The following is a 22,339-nucleotide window of genomic DNA, read 5'->3' as shown; positions in this document are numbered from 1 at the left end:
GAGGTTCTGAAGCTCTGCATCTTACTTCTTCTGAAGCAAGCACAACTTCAGTAAGATGACAGTCCTAATCCATTTAAACTTTGAGACTGTGGCATGACAGTGTAGAGCATGATTTTGTTCAACAAGTACTTTGTTCCTGTAGAAAGCAAATGAGAAGTAAGAACTTTGGTGCTCTTAACTTCCAGCTTGAGTAACAGCCATAAAAGTACCTCACGGGAAGGTGAAGCCTTGAGCTTTCTACAGTACCACTGAGGTTCCATACATTTTAAAGATCCCTATCCAACAGCAACAGTGACACAGATCTGCCTAATACACAGCCCAAGAAACCATTGCCTTGGCTGGACACACCCTGCCAGCAAAGTAACTTTATCTGACTATTTCCTCCAATTTCTAATGAATCTCTCCCTCCTGCAGGGTTTTAAGTCTCCTTCTTGAATTCTTGCTTTCATATTAGAAATTACCCTTTTTAGTGCCTTATGTCAAAGCAAATATCATCTTTTGTTGTCATATTTGCCACAATCTCAAATACAATTTACCTGAATGCAGGTATGGATTAAATGATGCTGGGAAGGGTAAGCAGACCAATCACGTGATTCATCTTAGCATGGTTGTTAATATTCCACAGCCTTGCAGCAGATCCTTACCTAATCCAACATTTGCAGCATAACAGGATACACCTATTGAGGAGACCATGCCAAGGTCCAAGCATTCAGTTCAGCTCACTATACAAGAAACATTAAAGGTGACTCCAAATATAAACTTCTAAACATTTTGTAACTACTCAGCCAAAAACTGATGGTTTAGATACCCACCAAGCTGTGCAACATTGTCACAGGCAACAACAAGGAACTGAGGAAGACCAAATTTCCTGAACTTTTAGAATCTCCTCATGCTATCACTACAAGGTATCATAGGATGTGTGACCCTGTACACTCCCAACCAGAAAAAGCCCACATGAACTTCAAAGTTCACATGGCTCTACAACAGAACGCACACTAACATGTACTTGGAGCAAACTTCATTGTCCAATTCACAGTTTGTTTTACCCTTTCCAACTAATTACTATTCCACAGTATTGAAATTCTTTAGTTTTTGTTGGGTGTGTATGCCCCAAATCCTGATAAAATTTAATATTGCCTATTTTCTTTTTTAGAACATCAATTCATGCTTTCTTTTTTTGGAGTTTTTGGAGGCAGCAATACTGGTAAGGGGATGAGGGTGAAAAATTTATAAACTTAAGATGCAGCACATTTGCTCTTCACTTATTTTGTATACAGTGTTTACAAGAGTTATAGAACTACTGATGTTGGGAAAACCTCTAAAAGCAGGTTAGGTGCTTCCTTTAACCCCACAGACATTTCCCATCTAAGTTCAATCTACCTTATATCAGCACTGATTTGCCTTGCTGTCAGCATAACCAAGATAAACCATGACACTTTCTCTCATACTGGTGATAATTTTACAAAAAAGAGGCAAACTAAATGATACAAGTACCAATATCCTTCAAACAACTCCTACTGACTCTTTTGCAAAATTAGGATAAAATGAGTTCTGATACAATCCATTAGAAATAGCAGAGCCTTTTACTCTACCACAAAGATTGACCTGCTATATTCTCATAAATCCATGGCCAAGCAGGCAGCACCAGGCAAAACCTGCTGACAAAGATTGTTTTGCTTTGCAAACAAAGTTGAAGAAGGCATTTGGGTCCAGCTGTCAATTACCTGACCTTACAATGAGAAGGCACAAACTACCTGCAATGCTTCTGAAAAGGCCAACAATTACATTGGTAAATGATTAAGTTATGCTTAGAATTAATGACTGGAGGGATATCAGTGGTTTAGATTACCAGAAAAACACAAAGTGAGATTGGAAAGTGTTATTTCCTCTTTTACCTGCTGCTATAAGACAGTCCCTTCTCACTCACCACATTAGAAAGCTTTTTATCTCTCACAGGAACTTATTTTGTTAACAAAAGCAGCAGTAACAACATATGAAATTTTAGAGAGCTAGAACAAAAATCTTCCTTATGGTCTGTACTGACACTCTATGTTAAAACAGGCCACAGAATTTAACCATACCATTTTAGCCTCAATCCCAAGCCTTCTGCATGGCTAAAGCCCTGTGTGCTTCCAGGGAAAGAATCAGGACCTTCTGCAGGTATTTTGTGCAACAGAGTCTACTACAGCCCTTGATAAACTGTTCCTGTTTAATTGTATTGTTAGAAAACTGCATCTTATTTCTAGTCTGAACTGATCTAGTTTCAGCTTTCAGCCACGAGAATCCCCTTAATCTACCTGACAAAGAACCATCTAACTGTCAGATACCTTTGCCCTGACTAAGTACTTATAGACTTATCAGGTAGCCTCTACTGTCTGTTGATAAACTAAATAGATTGAGCTTCTTAAATCTTCCACTCTAAAGCTGATTATCCAGGCCTTAAATTAATGTATCTTTTTTCTGAACTCCTTCCAGTTTTTCCAACACCAGATGTGGACGTGAGAAATGGGATACAACACTTCAGTAAAGCAGTATAAAATGTAGCAGTATTCACCTCCCTCTACTCTCCCAGTCATGCACTTTCAGCCTCCTTCAAGACCCCTTTGCAAAAGGAGTAACACTGCAATTAACCAACCCTCAAAAGCAATTCTTCCGTCTCTGCTTACATTCTATCTAGTTCTTCCAAATACAAAAAATTCAGAATGGACCATGACCAAGTTCACATGTTCATTGTAAAGAAAAAAATATGTATTTTTAACCCAAATTGCCAAAGCTGCAAGAATGGTGAAACGTATAAATTCAGTGCCTGTATTTTACAAGAGAAAAACTGCAGAGAGAAAGATTATACTGCAATCATGTAATAGTTACCCAATTTAAATCTCTCTCTTTAAACCACTATTTAATTCAATAAACTGAACATTTCCAGCCTATTTTGCACTATGGCATTCTGATGCTCACTTATATATTCACCTCTTGAGGTGCTGGGTGGTCACAGCAGGTTTTATTCTCAGCAAAATCTGGTGGGCACAACGAAAAATTGCTTCAGGCTAAAGCCAGTGTTCTTCCAGACAAAAGGCAGAGCTGCAGGCTAGTCATGGAGGATTTGCTAATGTTATAAATCTATCCATGTAGTGAAAATTACTTGCCAGTTATAATCTTTAATTATTACTGTATCACCAGCTAGTTCCCCTTTCTATCCTGGATGAAAAAGAAACCCGAGTAAAAGCACAAAGTATCTAGGATGACCATTTTCACAACACAACAAAAAGAAAAATGCCCCAAAAATCCTATTAGAGATTATAAGATCATATCCTCTCATATCTGGTAAAGTCCATGATCTTTACTGGTAGAGTGGATGGGTGCAGAAAAGGTGATGGTAATGTATGCACAGCAAAGGAGCAAGCAATCTAGCTTTTGGAGCAGCAACATCAAATTCTGCCTTTAAGTAATTTAAAAATTATTGAAAGGCACTATACTAGAACATGTGGTGATTTGCTAAAATATGGTGAATTACTGTGGGTTTTTGCTGTAACAAGAGCTGACCTATTCTTTTAAGTGTGGCTTGGGTAACTGTTCTTTGAGAGAAAGATAACCCCAGAATGTATTTTGAAGTAAGTCTGTCCTTACTTTAATGTAAGTAAATGTAAATAAAATTTGGTGTAATGCAAGTAAAGTAATATAAGCAAAATTTGGTGCCAATGGCAGCCATTGACCTTTGAGAAACAATAAACAGAGTGCTAGTCAATAAAGCCTGCCACAATCTGTATAGGGAAAGGTAACATGCTCTGGTATTTTGCTTTTTCTTCCCCCCCCCCCCCGCCTCCCCTCATAAATAAATACATTCTATGTGCCTGTATTCTCTTTGTGATCTAGAAATAAGGCATTTTCCCTTTCCTTCTGAAATTGTTACGCAATAACATTCTTCAGTGGGGACTGGATTGCACCCTATCAGTACAGAGTAGGCTTCCAGTGTTCTTTCAGTTAATTCCAGGGCAGGTATGATTAGTCTTTCAGCAGCAGCCATGTTTGCCCATCCTCTTTCAGTGACAAAACATTTCTACACATAGGTGGTAGGACACCATGGGCCTCTTTACAAAGAGAGGTGATCTATAAACATCAGTAATCAACTTGTTTCTTCTTGTGATTCTTCCCATCCACTCACTCCCTCTGCCATTCCTCACATTGACCTGGATCCTATTTCATACCCTTCCGCCGCATATATACACATTGGCCTGATTAGTACTCAAAGCATCTTCCATATAATAATTCTGAACACAGGGAAAGTCTCTCTCATAACCTCACAGTACTAAAATGAGCAAGCTCTTAAAAACACTTGTTCTGTGTATTGTTTTCATAGCACACTATGCTAGCAAACGGTAAGTCAGAAATCTGCCATGGAAAGGCCACATTCAAAGGGGTTCTCCTAAAAAAAAAAATCTAAAATTCAGAGAAATTTGGACACAACAGGCTCATTCTAAGGTTGATAGTTGAGAACAAGAGTCAAAACTGTTTAGAATTTTGCATGCCACTTACCCTCCTAGCCTGCAATATACAAACAAACAGGCAGAAAAGAACTAATACAGAAGAAAGAGTGTAAAAGAATGACAAATGCTGTTGCATACACAATGTGTTAGTCTCTCTTCACTTTTTGCCTAGTAGCAAAACTAGGGCGCTATTCAAGAGAACAGATGAGGCTGAAGCCTAATAATAAAGGCAGTGTTTAAGTATTTGGAGAACAGAGGTCATGTTTAGGGAACAGAGTTAAGAAAGATTAAGATTTATCTTTCAATATTGATGTTATTTTTGCAGTCTGGCAATTACAATCAGTTTTGCCTTTCCAGCTCCGAGACAGTAAGACAATATTAGTAAAACAGGGAGAGTTTATTTTTACAAATGAGCTGCTTTCACTAGAAATCTGTTCTGTAAGCTACTTTCCTCTGTGCTATACTATCAGCTTTAATGCCTCCTTCCTCCACATCAACTAATTATTCTCTACCTCCTTCAAATTCCTCCTTAAAATAGCTTACTGCATGAAATTTTTCAGCATTCATAGACTGATTTTTGTCTTCACAACATACACTACTTATGGTTTTGTCTGAAATGTACTGGAAGCTCTCAGAAATACAGACCATATCTTCCTGTTTCAAAGTTAACACTTATATATGTTACATCATTTGAACACATATATCACACATGCTTAATTACAAGGAATTTAAAAAAACTTAAATGAAAAGCCTACAAGAACTCCCACAGAGAATACACTCTTACCTTCCAGGAAAGTGATAAAAGTTTACAATACCTTTGATTTGCCAAGGAGCTTGGAAAACAAACAGTCAGAATAGTGACAGGTATCTTGAACAGCTGGAAAGAATAATAAATGCCACAAAATAAAATTCGTAGCATTCCCTCCTTGAGCAATGCAGTCAAGAATAATTTTTCTTGATGAGCAAGAAACTCAAAAATATGTAAAGCTGCATTACCTCTTTCAAAATTTAAATACCTAAAAGGCTTGTTAATGTTCACACCCAGTGTGTTGTGAGTTATGAGAGAAGCTGAAGAAAACTTACACCAAGCACAGAATGTTCGAAGACTCTATTAAAAGCACTATACAAACAGCTCACCATAATTTCAAGAGCTGAAACATTTTTTCTCCCATTTCTCCTCATGTTTTTCCATTGCCATGCATCCAGTTTCTTAATATATTTGCTCAAGGTTCTCCAAGTCTTCTAAAAAGCCAAAAATATAGCAAAAGCATGAATACAATCAGAACCACAAAACTTCATATAGAGCACAAAAAAAAGCAACCACCTGAGAGACCCTGAAGAGAAAATCTGAAGATTTTTTTCTTTTCCTGTTTTCTCAGCACCTCTGCATGGTGACGTGTACAAGCTGCTGGGATGACTGAACATTGATAACACACAGGGACATGCAGAAAGTTGCTTGGGAAAGGCAGGCAAGGTAATGAATAAAGCCTTCCAAGTCAAGGAATCAGCTCAATGCTCTGCGCGTGAAGGAACTAATCTCTCCCACAGCATCTTCCTCTTCTTTAAACAGCTGTTTAGATCTACTAAATAGATGTGAAAACCTGAGATTAACTTCTTAGACACTGAATGACATGAATGACAGCCATTCCATCTAACCCCTCTAAAATTACTCTCCTGCTTTCTCAGAGAAAAAAAACAAAAAGTGCTGTATCATAAAGCATGCCTGCCTGTAGCATGTAGACAGGAACAAGCTGCTTTGCCCTGCGAGACAAGCACAAGCCATACACCCATGGTTACTGCAGCACCGTGCCCAAGCTCTCACCCTGATACACCCTGAGCAGTACCACATTACCCGGGGCCCAGTCCACGATAATGCAATCCCATGGCCTTGGCTCAGCTCTGGAAGCAGGAAGCACAAGTCAGTTTCAGTATGTGACAGATCGTGTAGACATAAGAGTACTTATGATGCACTGCAGGAAGGAACAGAACTACTACTTTCATGTCCATCATGCTATGTGATAGATATGACCACACACTCTTCTCTCTCCTTGAAGAGCTTTTTTCTTTTTCTGTGATGATTTTTGCTCTGCTTGCTAATACTAGGTCCTACTCCACCAATCCTGAACTCACTCTTATCTTAAACATCCATTTTCTTTGCTATATTCTCGCCTGTCCTAGAATTTGCAGTGGAAAAGAGAACCAGTCTGAAAATGAGGTTATCGCACATTTTCTCTCTCTCTCTCTCCTGCTGCTTACTAATCTGTGCCATTCCTCCAGTTGAGCTGAACCCACACCTGCAATTTCAGCCTTTTTTCTTCCTACTTTTGACTCACTCCTCAAACCTTTTCTTTTGTATCTATTTCTTTCTCAGCAATAGAATGCAAATATTTATTCCAAGAGAAAGCGAGAAAACATAATAACCATTTCACATTCTCCCTTCCCACTCTCTTTCTCTCCCTTATAGCTCTCCCTTCTTCCTTGTACAATAGATGTAAAACACATCTGTTCCACTCTCTCCTTGGCTCACTCTCATCAGCCCATACCTCACATCTCCTTTCTCCTCCTGCTCTGACAGAACAGCAGAACAGTCAGTCTTTCCTGTGTTTGGAAATCTGCTTCTGACTCCTTGATTCTCTAACCACATTACTCTTCCTGCCCTTCTTTCACATCTAAGCTTATTATGCTCTGTTTCATAATAAATTACACTTTTGTCTCCAACTTCAGCGTGAGTTTCCTTCATCTGACCCTTGCAATACAGTGAAACTATACTCACTAAAATGTCTAAAAATCTTTTACTATTGCAACATCACAACTTCATCATTTCCATCCCCCCTACTCTTGTGTGTTCTTCATAAAAATTAGATGCTTTTCTCCTTTTGAAGCTCTGTTTCTGACTTCCATTACTCTCCCCTCTCCTACTGCCCATCCTTCCTGTACCAATCCCTACACAGAGTACTGGCAGACTTCCTTTGTCTTCTAGCAGGTCTCCACTGAGATGTATCTTTTGCTGCTACTCTTATGTCTGAGAATTTTACATTCAGTTCCTAAGAAGAGTCTCAAATACAGTAGATTTACATCTAAACAAAAAATTTCATTCTATCTGACACCTCTTGCCACTGAGTAACTGTTAGCTTCAGCTCGATACAGCCAGAACAGAATTTAGATCCCACCACTCCTATCCTCTTTTCTGCACCTCCTCTCTTGATCACCCTGGACAGAATAATCAACTTGTCCATCATTCAGATATAAAATACTATGATAAAGTACTATGTCATCTTTGCAGGAGCTTCTCTCTTAAACTGTTAATTCAGGTTACATCCACATCTGAATGATTCTTCCTGGGCATCCCTAGGACAAAGTCTGCTTTAAACATCTTCAGAACTAAAGGTTTGTCTGAGACTTCACCTCACATTAGCTATATTTTCTTATTTTCCATGTTGACAAACATTATCCTGCTTGTTCACACTGTTTCTAAAGTTTCTTCTATATTGTCATACTGTTTTACTCTCTGCGTCCTTCTATGCACAATCCTCCATTCCAAATTTGAATTTTGGGAACAGCTCATCTTTGCTTTCCAGGCTCCTCTGTCTCATGTACACTAAACTGGCCACATCCTACTTGCTGTCACACCATTTGCTCACATTTCTAGTTGGTTCACATTGTCAGTATCCATTTACAAAGCTTTCAACAACCAGCCTGTGTTTTCATTCAGGCCAATTTCCACACCTGAGTAAGGATATCTCCTAAACTCTTGCAAAATTACTTCACTGACATCCAAATGTCACTTTAAAGCTTTCCTCGCTATGGTTCTAAGAAAGTCACTTTAGTCTAGGCTAAAGTCAACCATCAATCACATTGAGCAATTAAGTGCTTTTGTTTGTCAATATTAAAACTCCTGCTTTGTCACACATTCAAAAATTAGTTCTCTGCTGCACAATTGCACAACACAAGCACACACCCTTCCTCTCCCCTTGCTGGTACCCTGCAGAGTAGCATCTAGTGCCTGATGGGGCTGCTAGGCATTAGGATCATGCAAATAACCATACTGCCTCCCTAGTCAATGCAGTAACAGATCAATTACTTATATTCCTCCAGATCATTGCCCACTGACTATTTCCATTATCAGACCCAAACAAATAAGGGTTTGGCTCTGTCAGTGTTTGCTCTGGTGGCATGGGTCCAACAAACTTTCAGATGTAAATCATCATATCATCCTGTCTCAGTAAGACATAACTAAGAGCAGCTTAAAAAAAAAACTGAATATGCTATCACTTGATAATCTACCTAATCTGCACAATCACAAGTGGCCAGCCTGAAAGCCACCTCAGGACAGGATACTTATCAGAGATTAAAAAGTGAACACACAAAATGATTTACACTTCTTTAAATCTCTGCTTCCATACTGACCATTTCAGCTCAAAACGATGACAAGCTCAAGTCACCTTATTCTGTTACTGGAGATGTCCAGTCCCATCCTTTTCTTGCTAGAGAAGAGAATTTTGATCCAGCAAACTTCTCAAAAACTACTGATACGACATTAGCAGTGTTCAATCCAAATATCACTGCAAATTCCCAGACTGTGCCTGCCCCCTATGTCTAGTCTCCTGCAGTAGGAAAAGGAAGAGAAAGAATGACTGGACAGAAAACATAAAATACTGTATAATAGAAATAAATATAAACAAAGTAAAGAAGATAAAGAAGATCACATAATCAAACCCCAGGAACTCTTGCCCTTTGCCAGTCATTCTTATGTCTTGATACTACTTCATCAGTCACTTTTCTGTCTCTTCTGCTGAACACCTGCTCCCAGGGGACGGAAAGGGAAGCCAGCCTGACCCCTGTGTACCATGCACAGCTCTGTCACAATACAACTGCTTCCGTTTCACAGATGATTCAGGAGGGGCTGTGGACTAAGTGAAACTGCACTAGACAGATACTGGAACCAGCAGTTCTGCAGAACCTGGAACTTCTGTCAGCATCAGCTACTTCTGGCTGATGCTCTTTCTGATCTGGGAAAATTCCCCTTCTTTTTTTGCCAAACAGCACACACTTTGTAAATACATGAAGACAGAAATCCAGCAGCTGGAAGACCAAATAATTGTAAATTCTAATTACTGTCAAGAAAACAGAGAGAGGAATAGTGTTGGGCTTAAGCACTGTATTATTAATACAACTCAGTAAAATACGAAATGAAATTACTGAATAATAAGCAAAACATTTCAGAAATAGGGAAGACATTTCTATAAGTACAAGACCAAGAGCAATCAGAAAGCTCACTTCCCCAGCAACATCAGTGGCTTTCAGGCACAACTCTTAATAAGCCATACAAAAAGTTATGACAAAATCAGTCCCTTAAAATCAACCATAGAATGGGGCACAGAAGAGAAAAAGAGAAAAATTATTCATGCCATAGTTGCTTTTCCTCTGTTCCATATCAGTTTCAAGTAGCTGTGCTGGATTCTTGGTTCAATTTGAGTCAGCTTAGTCAGCTGCATAGCACTGTGATAAAAAACTGGGCCATTTTTACTCTCATGGCTTCTACCCTTCTCATCCAGCAAGAGAACCATCAAAGACTTTTGCTATAGACTTGCTAATAGACCTCTGTCAAACACCCTTACTGTGTCACGACAGCATTTGCCAAGGGTTTTTTTTGCATGTTAATTACTTCAAGACACTAGCTTCACCTGGCATCCTGCACCATTAACTCCTCAATCAGCTTTTTCAAAGACAAGCTAAACTTCTGCACCAAGCTGAACTTGGAAGACAGAAAGATCCAATAATTTAATCCACGCCCATACAAACCAGTTGCTAGTTATTCCAAAATCACTCTGAATAATGAATAGTCATGGCATTCAGATAAACTTATATTGGAGTTAACTCTTCAAGAAACACTCATAGCAACAATACTATTTTTACTGAAGGTGATCTTTCTTAGTAATGCACGCAGTGACTACCTTTCACTTTGACTATCAGAAACCTATGCTTTCTGCCTACAGGACTCCTGTGATTCACAACTTCAAATGTAATTTGAAATGTTTTCCATAGGATTTTCCACTGCTTTCATCTCATTCATACACCTCAGCCTTGGTTAAATGGCTAGTATTTTTTTTGCCCAAAGGTAAAACAGAACCTGATAATGTCCCTATTTTTAATTAACTAGAAAAAAGGCCTATTTCAAAGAAATTACTCCCTTTCACAGTGGAAATGGTTCAGCTCTCATGTAGTCTCTTTTTAACACATAGAAATCTATATTTCATCTATTACAAACTATTAACTACACACAGAAGCAGATCAACAAGAAGACACACACGTGCTTTTACATCTAAATCAAAATTAGATACACAAAGTCATTTACTTTCTGTAGTGACAGCAGGGCTTGGGGTACCCTCTAGTAAACACATAAATTTCCCTCTTTCTCAAGTCTGGTTATAAATTACAACTAGTAGAAGAAATGTCAGAGACAGATCCTTAGTGACAGTGCTGTCAGTTGACAGGGAATCACACATGGTTTCCCCACACATAATCAAAAAAAGTACCTTAAACAACAGGAGATCTAACCTCTTCAGAACAACTGTTGCACAAATAATGAATTTTATCAAGATATGTGCACCTAGCAAAATCAGATTTTTTTAATGAAGTCATTTACAGTACATCAGTTATTGATACATATTCAAAAACATCAAAATCTTGATTCAAAACACAGAATGTCTGATCAGAGAGCTTTACCATTACTCCACTCCTTTTATCCAGTGTGTGGGTTGAAGAACTAAAGGACAGGTTTCAGAAAATAACTATGTAACTATGAAGATAAACTACAATTCTGACTAAATTTTCTGGGTGCTATCATACATAATGTTTCATTCTTCCTCTGTCATCATTCCTTGAAACACATTAAATGAGGTGACAGCCATAACCAGGAGACATGCCACCCCCTTGCAGAAGCTGTCCATATAAGAAAAAATAAAAATATCAGAGACAGATATCATATATAGAACTGATCAGTCACTTATACATCAGAATGCACACCAGAATTCAATTCCACTGTAATTTCTCCCCCTAAACAAAGACCCCATGGGGATCTCTGCTTACTGTTCTTATTCCCAGTATAAAGAATGGTAAGAAAAAGTTTCTTACCATTGGCAGGCCACAGTTTTGTGCCCTGCCAATTCTCAGTTCTTTCATTCATCAAGCACCACAGAATATTACATTTGTTTAAAAATCAGCATCTCTGGAAGAGTATTTTAGCTTACAGAGAAGAGAAAGAAAATTATACAACATTCAACCCTCTCCTTTCCCACTGCAAAACCAAAACCAACCCCAAATCACCAACTATGGTGGTCTAAATTCAAGAACTTCACTTCTTTCTTTTGGAGTATGTGTTTACAACCTTGTTGTAATTTTCTTTCCCTCTCAGCCTTTTCTAACTTTCCCTAACACCACAAAAAGGTGGAAGATGAAGGCAGTAAGTAAAATGAGAATGTTTTTATTCTCTTTTGTTTAGTATTTTTATAAAGGAGACAAATAGCAGCACAGGCAAACCACTAATAAACAAAAAATAAATAATAATTAAATAAAAGTTAAGTCCAATCTCTATGCTTACATTAACCAGCTGGTTTTGTCTTCTCTTCTTTCACAATCTCCCCATAATAATTTTAGCTCTCTTCCTCTTGCTTTTCATAAAGTAGAATGTTGTATGTCACATCCTTTTTCCCCCTATAGAAGTGTTCCTTACCACCACCTAACCTCCTTAACTTCTTATTTTTCCAAGAAGAACAATAAGATCATCACAATATTTTTCTGAAGAATTAAAAAGATACTGAAAGCAAGACTAATTAGTATCCCTTTAATTTTGTTCTTATGATTTATCAAAAAACTTTGTCAGATATTTGTGTGGGGAAGTCAAAATAAGAAAAAATATACTGTAAACAATTATCCAATAGATTTAAAATTCCAGTTTCCATGTGCAATCATACAGTAAAATGGTCAAGTTTGGGGTGGAACAATAAAAATCGTGTAACATAAAATCAGAAAAACAATTAGAATTTTTTTACATAACATTCTTAATGTCAAACAATAATGAATCACTATGATTAGTGAAAAGATTATCCAAGACAAAACACACACATCATCAGATTGAAACCTCAATAATACAAACCCACTGAACTGGGAAAGTGAACTTGAGTATGACACAAGTACCCAGACACAGACCTAAATGCCACAGGTCATACCTAACTCTGTTGTAATTCACAAAGATTCAAAGGATATCTTTTGCTCCTTTACAGCCTGTGTTTATCTACAAACACTTATAGCAATCAATGCCTGCACATTACTAAACCAATTATTAATACAAGTCCTGTACATGAAACAAAAAAATCCCATTCTTCTATTATTTTTCAGATATTGTATAAAGTAAAACACAAGCCTCCAAAATTAATCTCTAATCATCTACAGGTTATGGCTCACAATAACAGAACACTGTACGTGCCTCAGGCACACAGTAACTGTGATGTTTTACAGAACACAAACTCTCAAATACTTCTTTTACTATGCCTGCTATCTGCAAGAAAATCTTCAATTCTTCAAATATGCCATTCAACCTTTTAAAATTCAACATAAATTCTAAATGCTGCTCTAATTCTGATAACCCCTCTTTTAGCTAAGCTGGTTGCTTGGTAGTGATTTGTCAGATAAGTTACACAATACTGTTTCTGTTCCCTGATTAGATTAGCAGATAAGTTTTGGGGTTTCTTTTTTGGCACAAACATTTATATTAAAAACTTCTCATTTTCTGTGAACACTTGGAACTTTGTAATCCCCTCTCTACAAATCCACATGCCAGTAAAAGTCAACCATGGACAGAATGCATTTTCTATAGGAAAACTCAGAGTAAGTGTTAGCATGCAAAAAGCAATTCTGTCTAGAAAACTGAACAAACGTTCAGGAAATTTCTCTCCCTCTATGCTGCCTACATTTACACTGCAGAATAAAGGAAAGCAGTGGGCAATACTCCTGTGCCTTTACTTTCACCCCTAAGATGGGGCACAGGGGGCACACAGGCTCAGTGCATCCCTTGCATGACAGAAATGAACAGCACAGTCAGACTGTGAGCCCTCTGCCCAGGGATGCAAGCAGCAACCCCTTGGGCAGGCAGAGACCTGGCAGGCAGTGCTCCTACCCCCACCTCCAGGAAATGCTGCCTCCCACATCCCCTCCTGGCCAGGCCAAGGAAGAAGAGCAGCCCACCACTCTAAACACACACTGTACACAACCAGAAAGGAGGCAGCAAAGCGGGGATGAAGCTAAGTGGAAGCACTTTTCACCACCTAACACCATTGTTTTTCTACAAAACCAAAGTGGAACACCTTGTTGTGGTCTGAAAACCAACATATTCCCACTCTAGCTCCCACCATGCTCTGCACACAGTCTCACTCATCTGAAAAGCCTTCCTGCTAAACTGCTTACAAAGGGATGGCTGCATAAACCTAGTCACATCAACTAAAGATGAGGAAGTGCAGACAAATAATAAGTAAGTGCAGAGAGATCAGGTTTTACACTATCTTTATCAAACAGAACAGTAATTTTTGATACTTAAAATCCTGTCCATCTGTTGCCCCTGGTTACTTGATACAAGTAGGTTACAAGTAACATTTGATTTTTCTAAGACACCACTTACAATCTCCCGGCACCACAGATGCCATTAAAATGTCTACTCAAGTTGATAAGACTGTAAAAAAAGGAGTTGGGTTTTGTTTTCAGAACTATCATAACCACAACCCTCATCTATGAACGAAGCAGGCAAAAAAATTCAACATGTCACACAACACACGAGCAAGGTCAGAGTAAAAGCACAAGCACATTTCTGCAAATACCTGAGAAATGTTTCTTGCAGACCAATCTAACTCTAAAAATCTTCCCCCACCTTTACCAATAAGGACTGTGGGGCCCAAGGAAGATTCCCAGTGGGTGTTCAGACACACAGATGGGTGTGGTGAAAACACCTGTATTAACAGACTGCCCAAGTGAATACAGTAGAAATATTTCAATACATACTCATTTATTCACACTTCATGAAGTTCTTTCTAGTGATCTAACACAAGTTACTACTTGAAAGCAGTAACATCCCTATGGCTTTTTATTTTCTAAATATAACAGTCAATTTTGGTTTTTTTTACATGGTATTATGACATAAGTACTATAAAAGCCAGTAAGTGCTTTACACCTGTCATGATCATAATGTCAGCAATGACATTACACTTTGTTTGGAAGTTATTTTTCTGGTTAGTGAGTTTAAAAAGAGTTCCTTTGATGGAGTCTCTGACCCCCCCAAAAACCAAACAAGACTAGAACTGATAATTTACACTGAATCTTTCTAAGAAACAATTTGCATATTATGTATAACTGAGGAGTAGAGCTGCTTCAATCTTTATGATCCATGCTTATAACAGGAATTTGTGTTCAAGGACTTCTGTGCACAAAACATTTTATCTCAACAAATTAAGCTCTTTATGAAGGCACAGCTGAAGTAGCAAAATTTTTGTTCAATTATTTTTGAATCAACATTACTGATATATGTACAGAGCCTTGAACCTTTTACCTATAAATAACTTCATGAAAATCTCAGTTCTGCTGCTAGCTTATCTTTGGGCTGACAAAATAAAGAGGTTCAAGCACGTAAGAATCAAGATAGGAACACAATCAAACTTGGCATCTCTGTAAAGGTCTTTCAAAAAGGAAGTTTTATGATATTTTAAATAACTTTAATGCATACTCGGTGTAATTTTATAGTTTATTACACAAATCTACATTACTCATTAATTCATTCTTTTTTCAAGAGCTTGTTTAGAAAACATAAGATTCCTCTGAGCTGCCAAGATGCTCAAAATTGAATGCACATGGAATGACAACTGTAATGTAATGAGAAACTTCATAATATTTCAGAATTTATTTTATGACATTACAGGTAATAGTGGGATTTCTCTCAGCATGGGTAAGTCACACCAAAGTTTCACTATGATGGGATTCTTCATTATGAACTGACTTCCCAAGAAGTATTTCCCAAGACAGAAAGGTTGTGTATGCAAAGCACTTTCTTAACGAAACAGAAACAAAAACAAAGCTACTTGAAAAAGCATCCTGAACTATTTCACTGCTTGCATTAGGTGTTACTTCAACATGATGTTAATGGCACACATCACAAACAAAATGTTTCTCCTCTCATGGCTGACAGAGCTGTGACAGGCCTGGCATACTGGCAAAGAGCACTAACCTGGAGTTTGCCTGTTCACACTGACGGTACCAGAAGAAGTTATGGCCCAAATGACTAATTTTATTTGGTTTTGCACAATATACATGGGTTAGTGTAACCTGATATAATATTTGATGCTGGCTGCTCAGTTGACTGTAGGTCACACTCAGCAGTGTAAACAAAGAATAAAATGTGATTTGAGCTAAAGCGAAAGAACTCAAAGATGGTAACAAACCCTTTCTCACTGCAAGGGAAAACATCTCCACTAAGTTGCTAATAATAATAATAATATCAAGTTTAAAGTTTATATGCTTATCTTCACATGAGCAACTGGAATGTTGCACCAAGGGACAGGGTCCACAAAAAAAATCCAATATGGCCACTGATGTGTAGCTGTCTTTTGCCTCAAAATTGTCTCATCTTTTACCACGTCTGTCAGTTGCATGTATGCACCTGTTATACCCTTACTTCAAAAGAAGTTGACACAGTGGCAGACATCTGCCTGTATCCAACCCTGAAACGGTCTTCACAGCAGAGAAATCCATATGCTATCAGACCACCCTGTCAAGGCCAAACCACAGTCATTCACAAGTACCAAGAGACAGACAGGTAGAGAGGTGTGCCAGCACTATCCACTTACCTTCTTTATTAAGCCTCATAACCTCCCTGCTTTTTCCACCCTCCTTTCCAGTCTCTTCCAGATCTACACCTGCAGAAGAGAAGCAGAGTCAGGAAGCGCCGAGGGCCCTGAGGTGTGCATTTATTGTTTGGCGAGGGGAGGAGGAGAGGTGAGGAGGTGAGCAGTGTTTCTATTTGCAACAGCAAAAGCACAATGGTCGGAGCATCTGCCAGGGAGCGGAACCGCCGGGCCCCCCGCGGCAGCACCCTGGGCCCCCCCTCCCCGCCCGCGGCATCCTCCGGCCCCTCCGCGCATCCTCCCCCTCGCCCCCTTCCCCCACCGCGGCGCCGGCCCAGCGCCGCGGGGCAGCGGCACGGCAGGCGCGGCGCGGCGTGCGCCTCCCGCACACATGGCACGGGGGCTCGGCCGAGCGTCAGCTGAGCGCCCGGGGGGGCGGCACCTCCCGGCCCCGGCGGGAGGAGGGAGGGAGGGAGGGGAGCGGAGGGGGGGCGGCCCGGCCGGACCCCGGCCCCGCTCCGGGGGGAGCGGCGTGCGGAGCCGGACCGCGGCCGGTCCCTGCCCTTACTGTGCGGGGGGGGCGGCGCCGTGCGCGTGCGGGGGGGCGGCCTCCCGCACCCAGGCGGCCCAGGGCTGGCCCAGGAACGCCTCGGGACTGGGCACGGGCCGCTCCAGGGCCGCCATGGCGCCGCGCCTGCTCCTGCCTCCTTGTTGCTTTTCCCGTTTCCTTCGGCGGCGGCGGCGGCGAGCGAGCGAGCGAGACACGGGATTCGAGAACGCCGCACGTCATCCTCGGGACGTTCCGCCGCCCACACGGGGGTAGTGTCAGCCCCTGCTCCCTATCAGATCGGGCTCCCCGCCGCACAGCGCGCATGCCCGCGTCCCCCGCGCCTGCGCCCCGCGCCGCCGGCACCGGGCCCGCGCCCGCCCCGAGGGGCGCCGGACCCGCGCGGCCCCCGCGCTGCCCCTCCGGCACGGCTCGGCTCGGCTCGGCTCGGCCCGGCGGAGCGGTGCGGAGCGGGACCGGCGGCACTGGAGCCCCGCCGGGAGGGCGCAGCCGCCGGCCGTGTGCGCCTCGGGGCTGCGCGCCCCGCGTCTCGCCGCTCCCGCAGTAAGTGCCTGGGACGGGCTCTCGGTAGCTGCGGCACGGCCCCTCCGCGCTCCAGCGCGGCCGCGGACCGGACCCGGAGTGCGGGGCTGGGGCTCCCCCGCTGCCCTGCTTCCAGCTGCGCTCCTGTGGATCACCTATAGCCACAACCACAGCCATTTTGTTATCCAAATACTGCCTGGTCTGTAGTAGGCTCCGTCTGTTTGCAAATGGGATTTTTCTCGTCTTGGTGTTCTAGGCTACGCTACAGCAGCTCTGAACTCGCAGGTCCGGCTTCTCTCAAACCATACCGAGGTTTTCATCTCGCTCTACATAACCTATGGGACGTAAATGCTTTTAATTTAGGATAGTGTCATTTTTGCTTATTTCACCATTGAGGTAAGAATAGAAAATAAGCGTGAACATTTTTATACTCACTATACCTGCTCTGGATTAGGAGTTTCAGCATAAGCCTGTTGCTTCAACTCATACCTCTTAAGCTAAATATAAAGGCTCCCAGTGAAGGACTTGGTTTTATTTAAGCAGCCTCACATATCCCTCAAGTAGTGGTTTCATGCAGCTCTGCAACCCCATTAGGGGTGATGTGACTGAAGTCAATGGTCCAACAGATGCTTCTCTCAGTGGTGATGTGAGCTTTGTGTGATCCCATCCTTGTCCTGCATCTTTTCCCAGACACTCGTTCACTTTTTTCTGGTTCAAACCATTGTGAGGCAATACTAAGGCAGAACATGGAATTAATGTGGACTCAAAAAACCAAACCAAGAAACATAGAAACCACAAAAAACCCCAAAACCGAACAAACAAAACCCACCAAAACATTTCAGGCCTGCTCAAAAGCTGGAGCGGTGGCCAGAGGGGCAGGACAGGAGTTGCTGAAGGTATATGGTGCTGCAGTCTAGAATGGATTTAAATAAATTTCCCACAACTTCATTAGGACTAAGCTCTTTATAGTGCTAAAATGGATAAACATTTGGGGCACAGGACAGACACTCTTTGCCTTATGTACACTGTCAACACACTCCACCTCTTCCAAAAAGCAGCTGGAATATGCAAGTCCCGTCCCTAATGCCCAGAGGTGAGCCGAAAAGCTTTCATTCTGTATGGCCTAGCCAGGGTGCCTCCAGTCAAGTGAACATTATCTACAAGAAACTTCAGTAACACTATCAAAGAAGCAGAAAGCTCACCAAAATACCCTTCAAATAAAACCAGGCAATCACAGCAGGCTTGTTAGCAGCCATCATGAAGCAGACATAGGATGCATGATCTTTCATTAACTACATGGGGAATTTCCAGAAGCAGGAAGGGTACTTGTGATGTAATACAAAGCCCTCGCAAGCTATATTTAGGAATATTATGTGCAGTTCTATTCCACCAATTTAAATTTATCTTTCTACCAAAAAAAAGTGTGGACATGGTTATGAGAAGGATCAGAGGACTTAAGATTCTATCATTTGAGGAGAGTTTTACTTAGTCTAACAAAATTCAGCTGGTAGTGAATAAGTTTGATGTTTTTAATTATAAGGACACATAATTCCTTCCACATCAATGAGGAAGAAAAAAAGAATAGACATAAATTGCTTATGCTGAGATTGAAAACTGCCCACTATACTGAAAACCACTTTGGTCAGGAAGAGCAAGATGGAATTCCTTAGGAGGAATGATAAATGACATGAACTTAATAGTCAACCATGTTTGACACTTGTGTTCAAATTCACTGCAAGATAATTGAGCAAATGTCTTGACAGTGGCCAAATAGTCTCATAATTAGAGAAGTTAAACTGCACAGCTTTTACCATAACAGTGGTGTGATTACTGTAGATGTGGATCTGGAGAGAGGATGCAAAAGAAAGGCGTGTGAGCACCCAGGAAATCCCCATCGATGAAAACTGACCTTAGATTTCAGGGCCAAGTGTACAACTAATATTAAACACTACTACAGGATGCACAAGTAGTAAAGCAACTCCTAATCATACAACTGAGAAACAAGGGGAGGGGTAAAGTATTTAATACAAGCTGCCTCAAACCAAGAAAAAAAAAGAAGAAACTTTCCAGCTTTAACACACGGTACTGATCTACATGCTGCTTACCATGACACACTACAGGCAGTCTAGCTTCTTAACAGAAACAGACCATATGAAGGAAAATTAGCATAAAATCAAAGATTCAAGATGTACCAATTCCTTCCTAAAAAGAAACAATCCAGTGACTTACAGTTTAAGAGAAATGTTTCCAAAGCCCACCCGCAAGGAATTTCTCCTTCCTCCTATATTCAAAGGCCACATTATCATTAAACAAATGGTTCCACAATCAGAATCATAGGATCATTTATGTTGGAAAAGACCTTTAGGATTGAGTCCTACCATTAACCCTAATTCCATCAATGAAACATGTCCCTAAATGACACAGCTACACATATGCCCAGCTTTCCTGTGATCAGCATCTTTTGTTTAAAGAGTGTGAGTTCTGTTTTGATTACATCTATGCTGCCTCTATGATCTGCACCAAGAAATAACGCCATCCCTGAGCAAGCCAGCCTTCAATTTGTCTCCTTTGTCTTGTAGGGTGCAAATCCTGAAGCTGCAGAAAAGCATCCTCACTTCTGCACCAGGACTTCTCTCCAAGAACACCTCCTGTTTCACTCCACATTGGTGTCAAATAAACCAGTGTATGTTGCATGAATCACAGCTGTGATTGTGTTCCAGAGCCTTATAGCAAAATGGGAAGAGAGTTGATCACACAGGATTACCTGTGAGTTTTCCCATTGTTAGGAATATATGTGGTGCTGTCTTGTGAATGCAAGCTCGAGCTGCAGCTTTACTGTAGACAGACCATGCAGATGGTTTCTTCTCACCTTCTCCTGGCATCTGCTTCCACAAAATTCATAGAAAGACAAACATATTTAAGACTTTCATTCCTCTTTCAGATTTGTTTTTATTAATCAGTTGGGTCAGAGTTTATGGATGGAGAGGGAAAGAAGTGAGGGAAGGTCACAAACATGGTCACAGAAGACTTTGTTCCTTAGGAAATTAGTAAAAAAACATGCACGTGAAAGTGCAGATTAAACAGCCTCTGTTGTTTTTTTTTTTTTTCCACCTGCTCACCAATACAGAAATTTAATTCTTCTATGACCTTGAACAAGTCATTCTGCCACAGAAAAATAATTCAGTCAGGAAAGGTCCTTCTTTCCCTCCCTGGTCCCTCAGGATTCTTTAATTTCAATTGCCAAGCAGAAGCTTCTTTTTTCTATGTGATTTTTCAGAATCCAAGGTAATACAGCCTTGATTTTGTTTGCAGCTTCTAAATACTAGAGTGATCCAATCATAACATGGTATTAAAAAAGTAAACTACTAGCAAATGATGACCTTTAACTAATAAATGGCAAAATACAGATAAAACCTCAACTCTAATCTTTTTAATCCATATATCATTGGTCTTTTAATAAGATGATCTCCAAATGCAAGCTTTTTGTCTGGTAACCAAAAGATAAAAATTATATGATATCTATATCATGTCTGTGATATCTATACCTTCTTACTCTAATTATGTTTAAAGACTTGGGCTTTATAAAAGCACAGTAAAAGTTATGACATTAGAAGACATCCAAAGCTGCATATCAATATTTGGCTTATTTGGAGACCAATCCGACATTTTTATATAATTTTCAGGATCTGAATTTGAAGACATGACAAACTAAAACAGCAATTCTCACTTGTGGCTCTCAGGAACATCATATGTAGTCACCAAGTACAAATAAATAATGACACAATTTAACTTCAATTGTACTGTCACACACTGAGAAAATACCATGAGAGTGCTGAGGGTGCGTGTGTAGTCACAACAACAACAACAACAAAATCATGTATACCTGGCAATACCTGCACCAGATGGCTTTAAACTGACTACAAAAGTATTGTAAAAAGCCAGCTGTATAAGGCCTGAATATCATAACAAGATTATAAACATCTGATGCTTGTAACAAAGTCATGATTTAAGCAGTTTGGCAGGAGATTCATAAATACTTCCCAGGATCCTGTTGTGCAATGGATTTACCACAACGGTGGTTTTGTCTTATATTGCAGAAATCTTTACATAGCAGACAGTTTTATGAACCCAGGTATCTACTTTGGTGGAAGTGGAGCAGTAAATGAATCACAAGATTTTCTTACAGATAGTCAGTGATGGAGTTTGCATAAGAAAAGCACCAGCAAAGTAGCTGGGTGTCAGTCACAGGGGTGCAGAAATTTTAATCCTTCAGCATTCTGAGGAGTGCAAAACTAGCTTGTGTGTTTACTTGTGTGCAAGCTATGTCTATGATGGACTTTTACACTCATGCTAATTTTAAACCTTTAGATTATCTATTTGCAGTCATCTGTTTGCAGTCTCTCTTTCCACAGTGGATAAATGAAGTTTCTCTTTAATGCTACAGCAACACCTCAGATTAGCAGAGACGTTTGTGTTGACAAGGTACAAAATCCACCAAATGGGTAGTCCTGCATTTCTCCATTAAAGCTGATTCTGAAACTTTTTTTTTAATACAATGTAACATTCTAGTATGCTATGTGATAATTGGAGTAGTTGAAGTCATTAAATAAATTGGATACTTTTTAAAAAGTGCTATATCTAGGTTTCTGCAAAAAGATGTGTACAGGATGCCCATTAAAACAACTCAGGAGTTAGCAAGCCAAGTGTAGAAGCCACTACGAGCCAGTCTCCCTAGAGCCACTCTGGCCAAAAATGTGGTCCCTGTACTATTTCTGATCTCTTTGTAATTTCAGAAGGTGTCTCAAACACTATGTGAGTACCATCATAGCAGACTTCAGCTGGAAAACGGTATTAAATAGACATGTATAGCAGAAAAATCTATT

General features: G+C 40.3%; 1 protein-coding gene across 1 annotated transcript in view; it reads right to left on the bottom strand.

The window, feature by feature from the left end:
- ATXN7L1 (ataxin 7 like 1) overlaps positions 1 to 16,438 on the bottom strand; it is a 110,355-nt gene extending 93,917 nt beyond the window's left edge. Inside the window, exon 1 of the mRNA XM_058804871.1 lies at positions 16,370 to 16,438. Coding sequence (XP_058660854.1) covers positions 16,370 to 16,388 — 19 coding nt within the window. The 5' untranslated portion in view covers positions 16,389 to 16,438. The remainder of the gene's footprint in view (positions 1 to 16,369) is intronic.
- Positions 16,439 to 22,339: the final 5,901 nt, after the last annotated feature.

This window comes from Ammospiza caudacuta, chromosome 5 (assembly GCF_027887145.1).
Source record: "Ammospiza caudacuta isolate bAmmCau1 chromosome 5, bAmmCau1.pri, whole genome shotgun sequence".
Taxonomy (NCBI): Eukaryota; Metazoa; Chordata; class Aves; order Passeriformes; family Passerellidae; genus Ammospiza; species Ammospiza caudacuta.
This window is presented reverse-complemented; position numbering and strand designations above follow the sequence as displayed.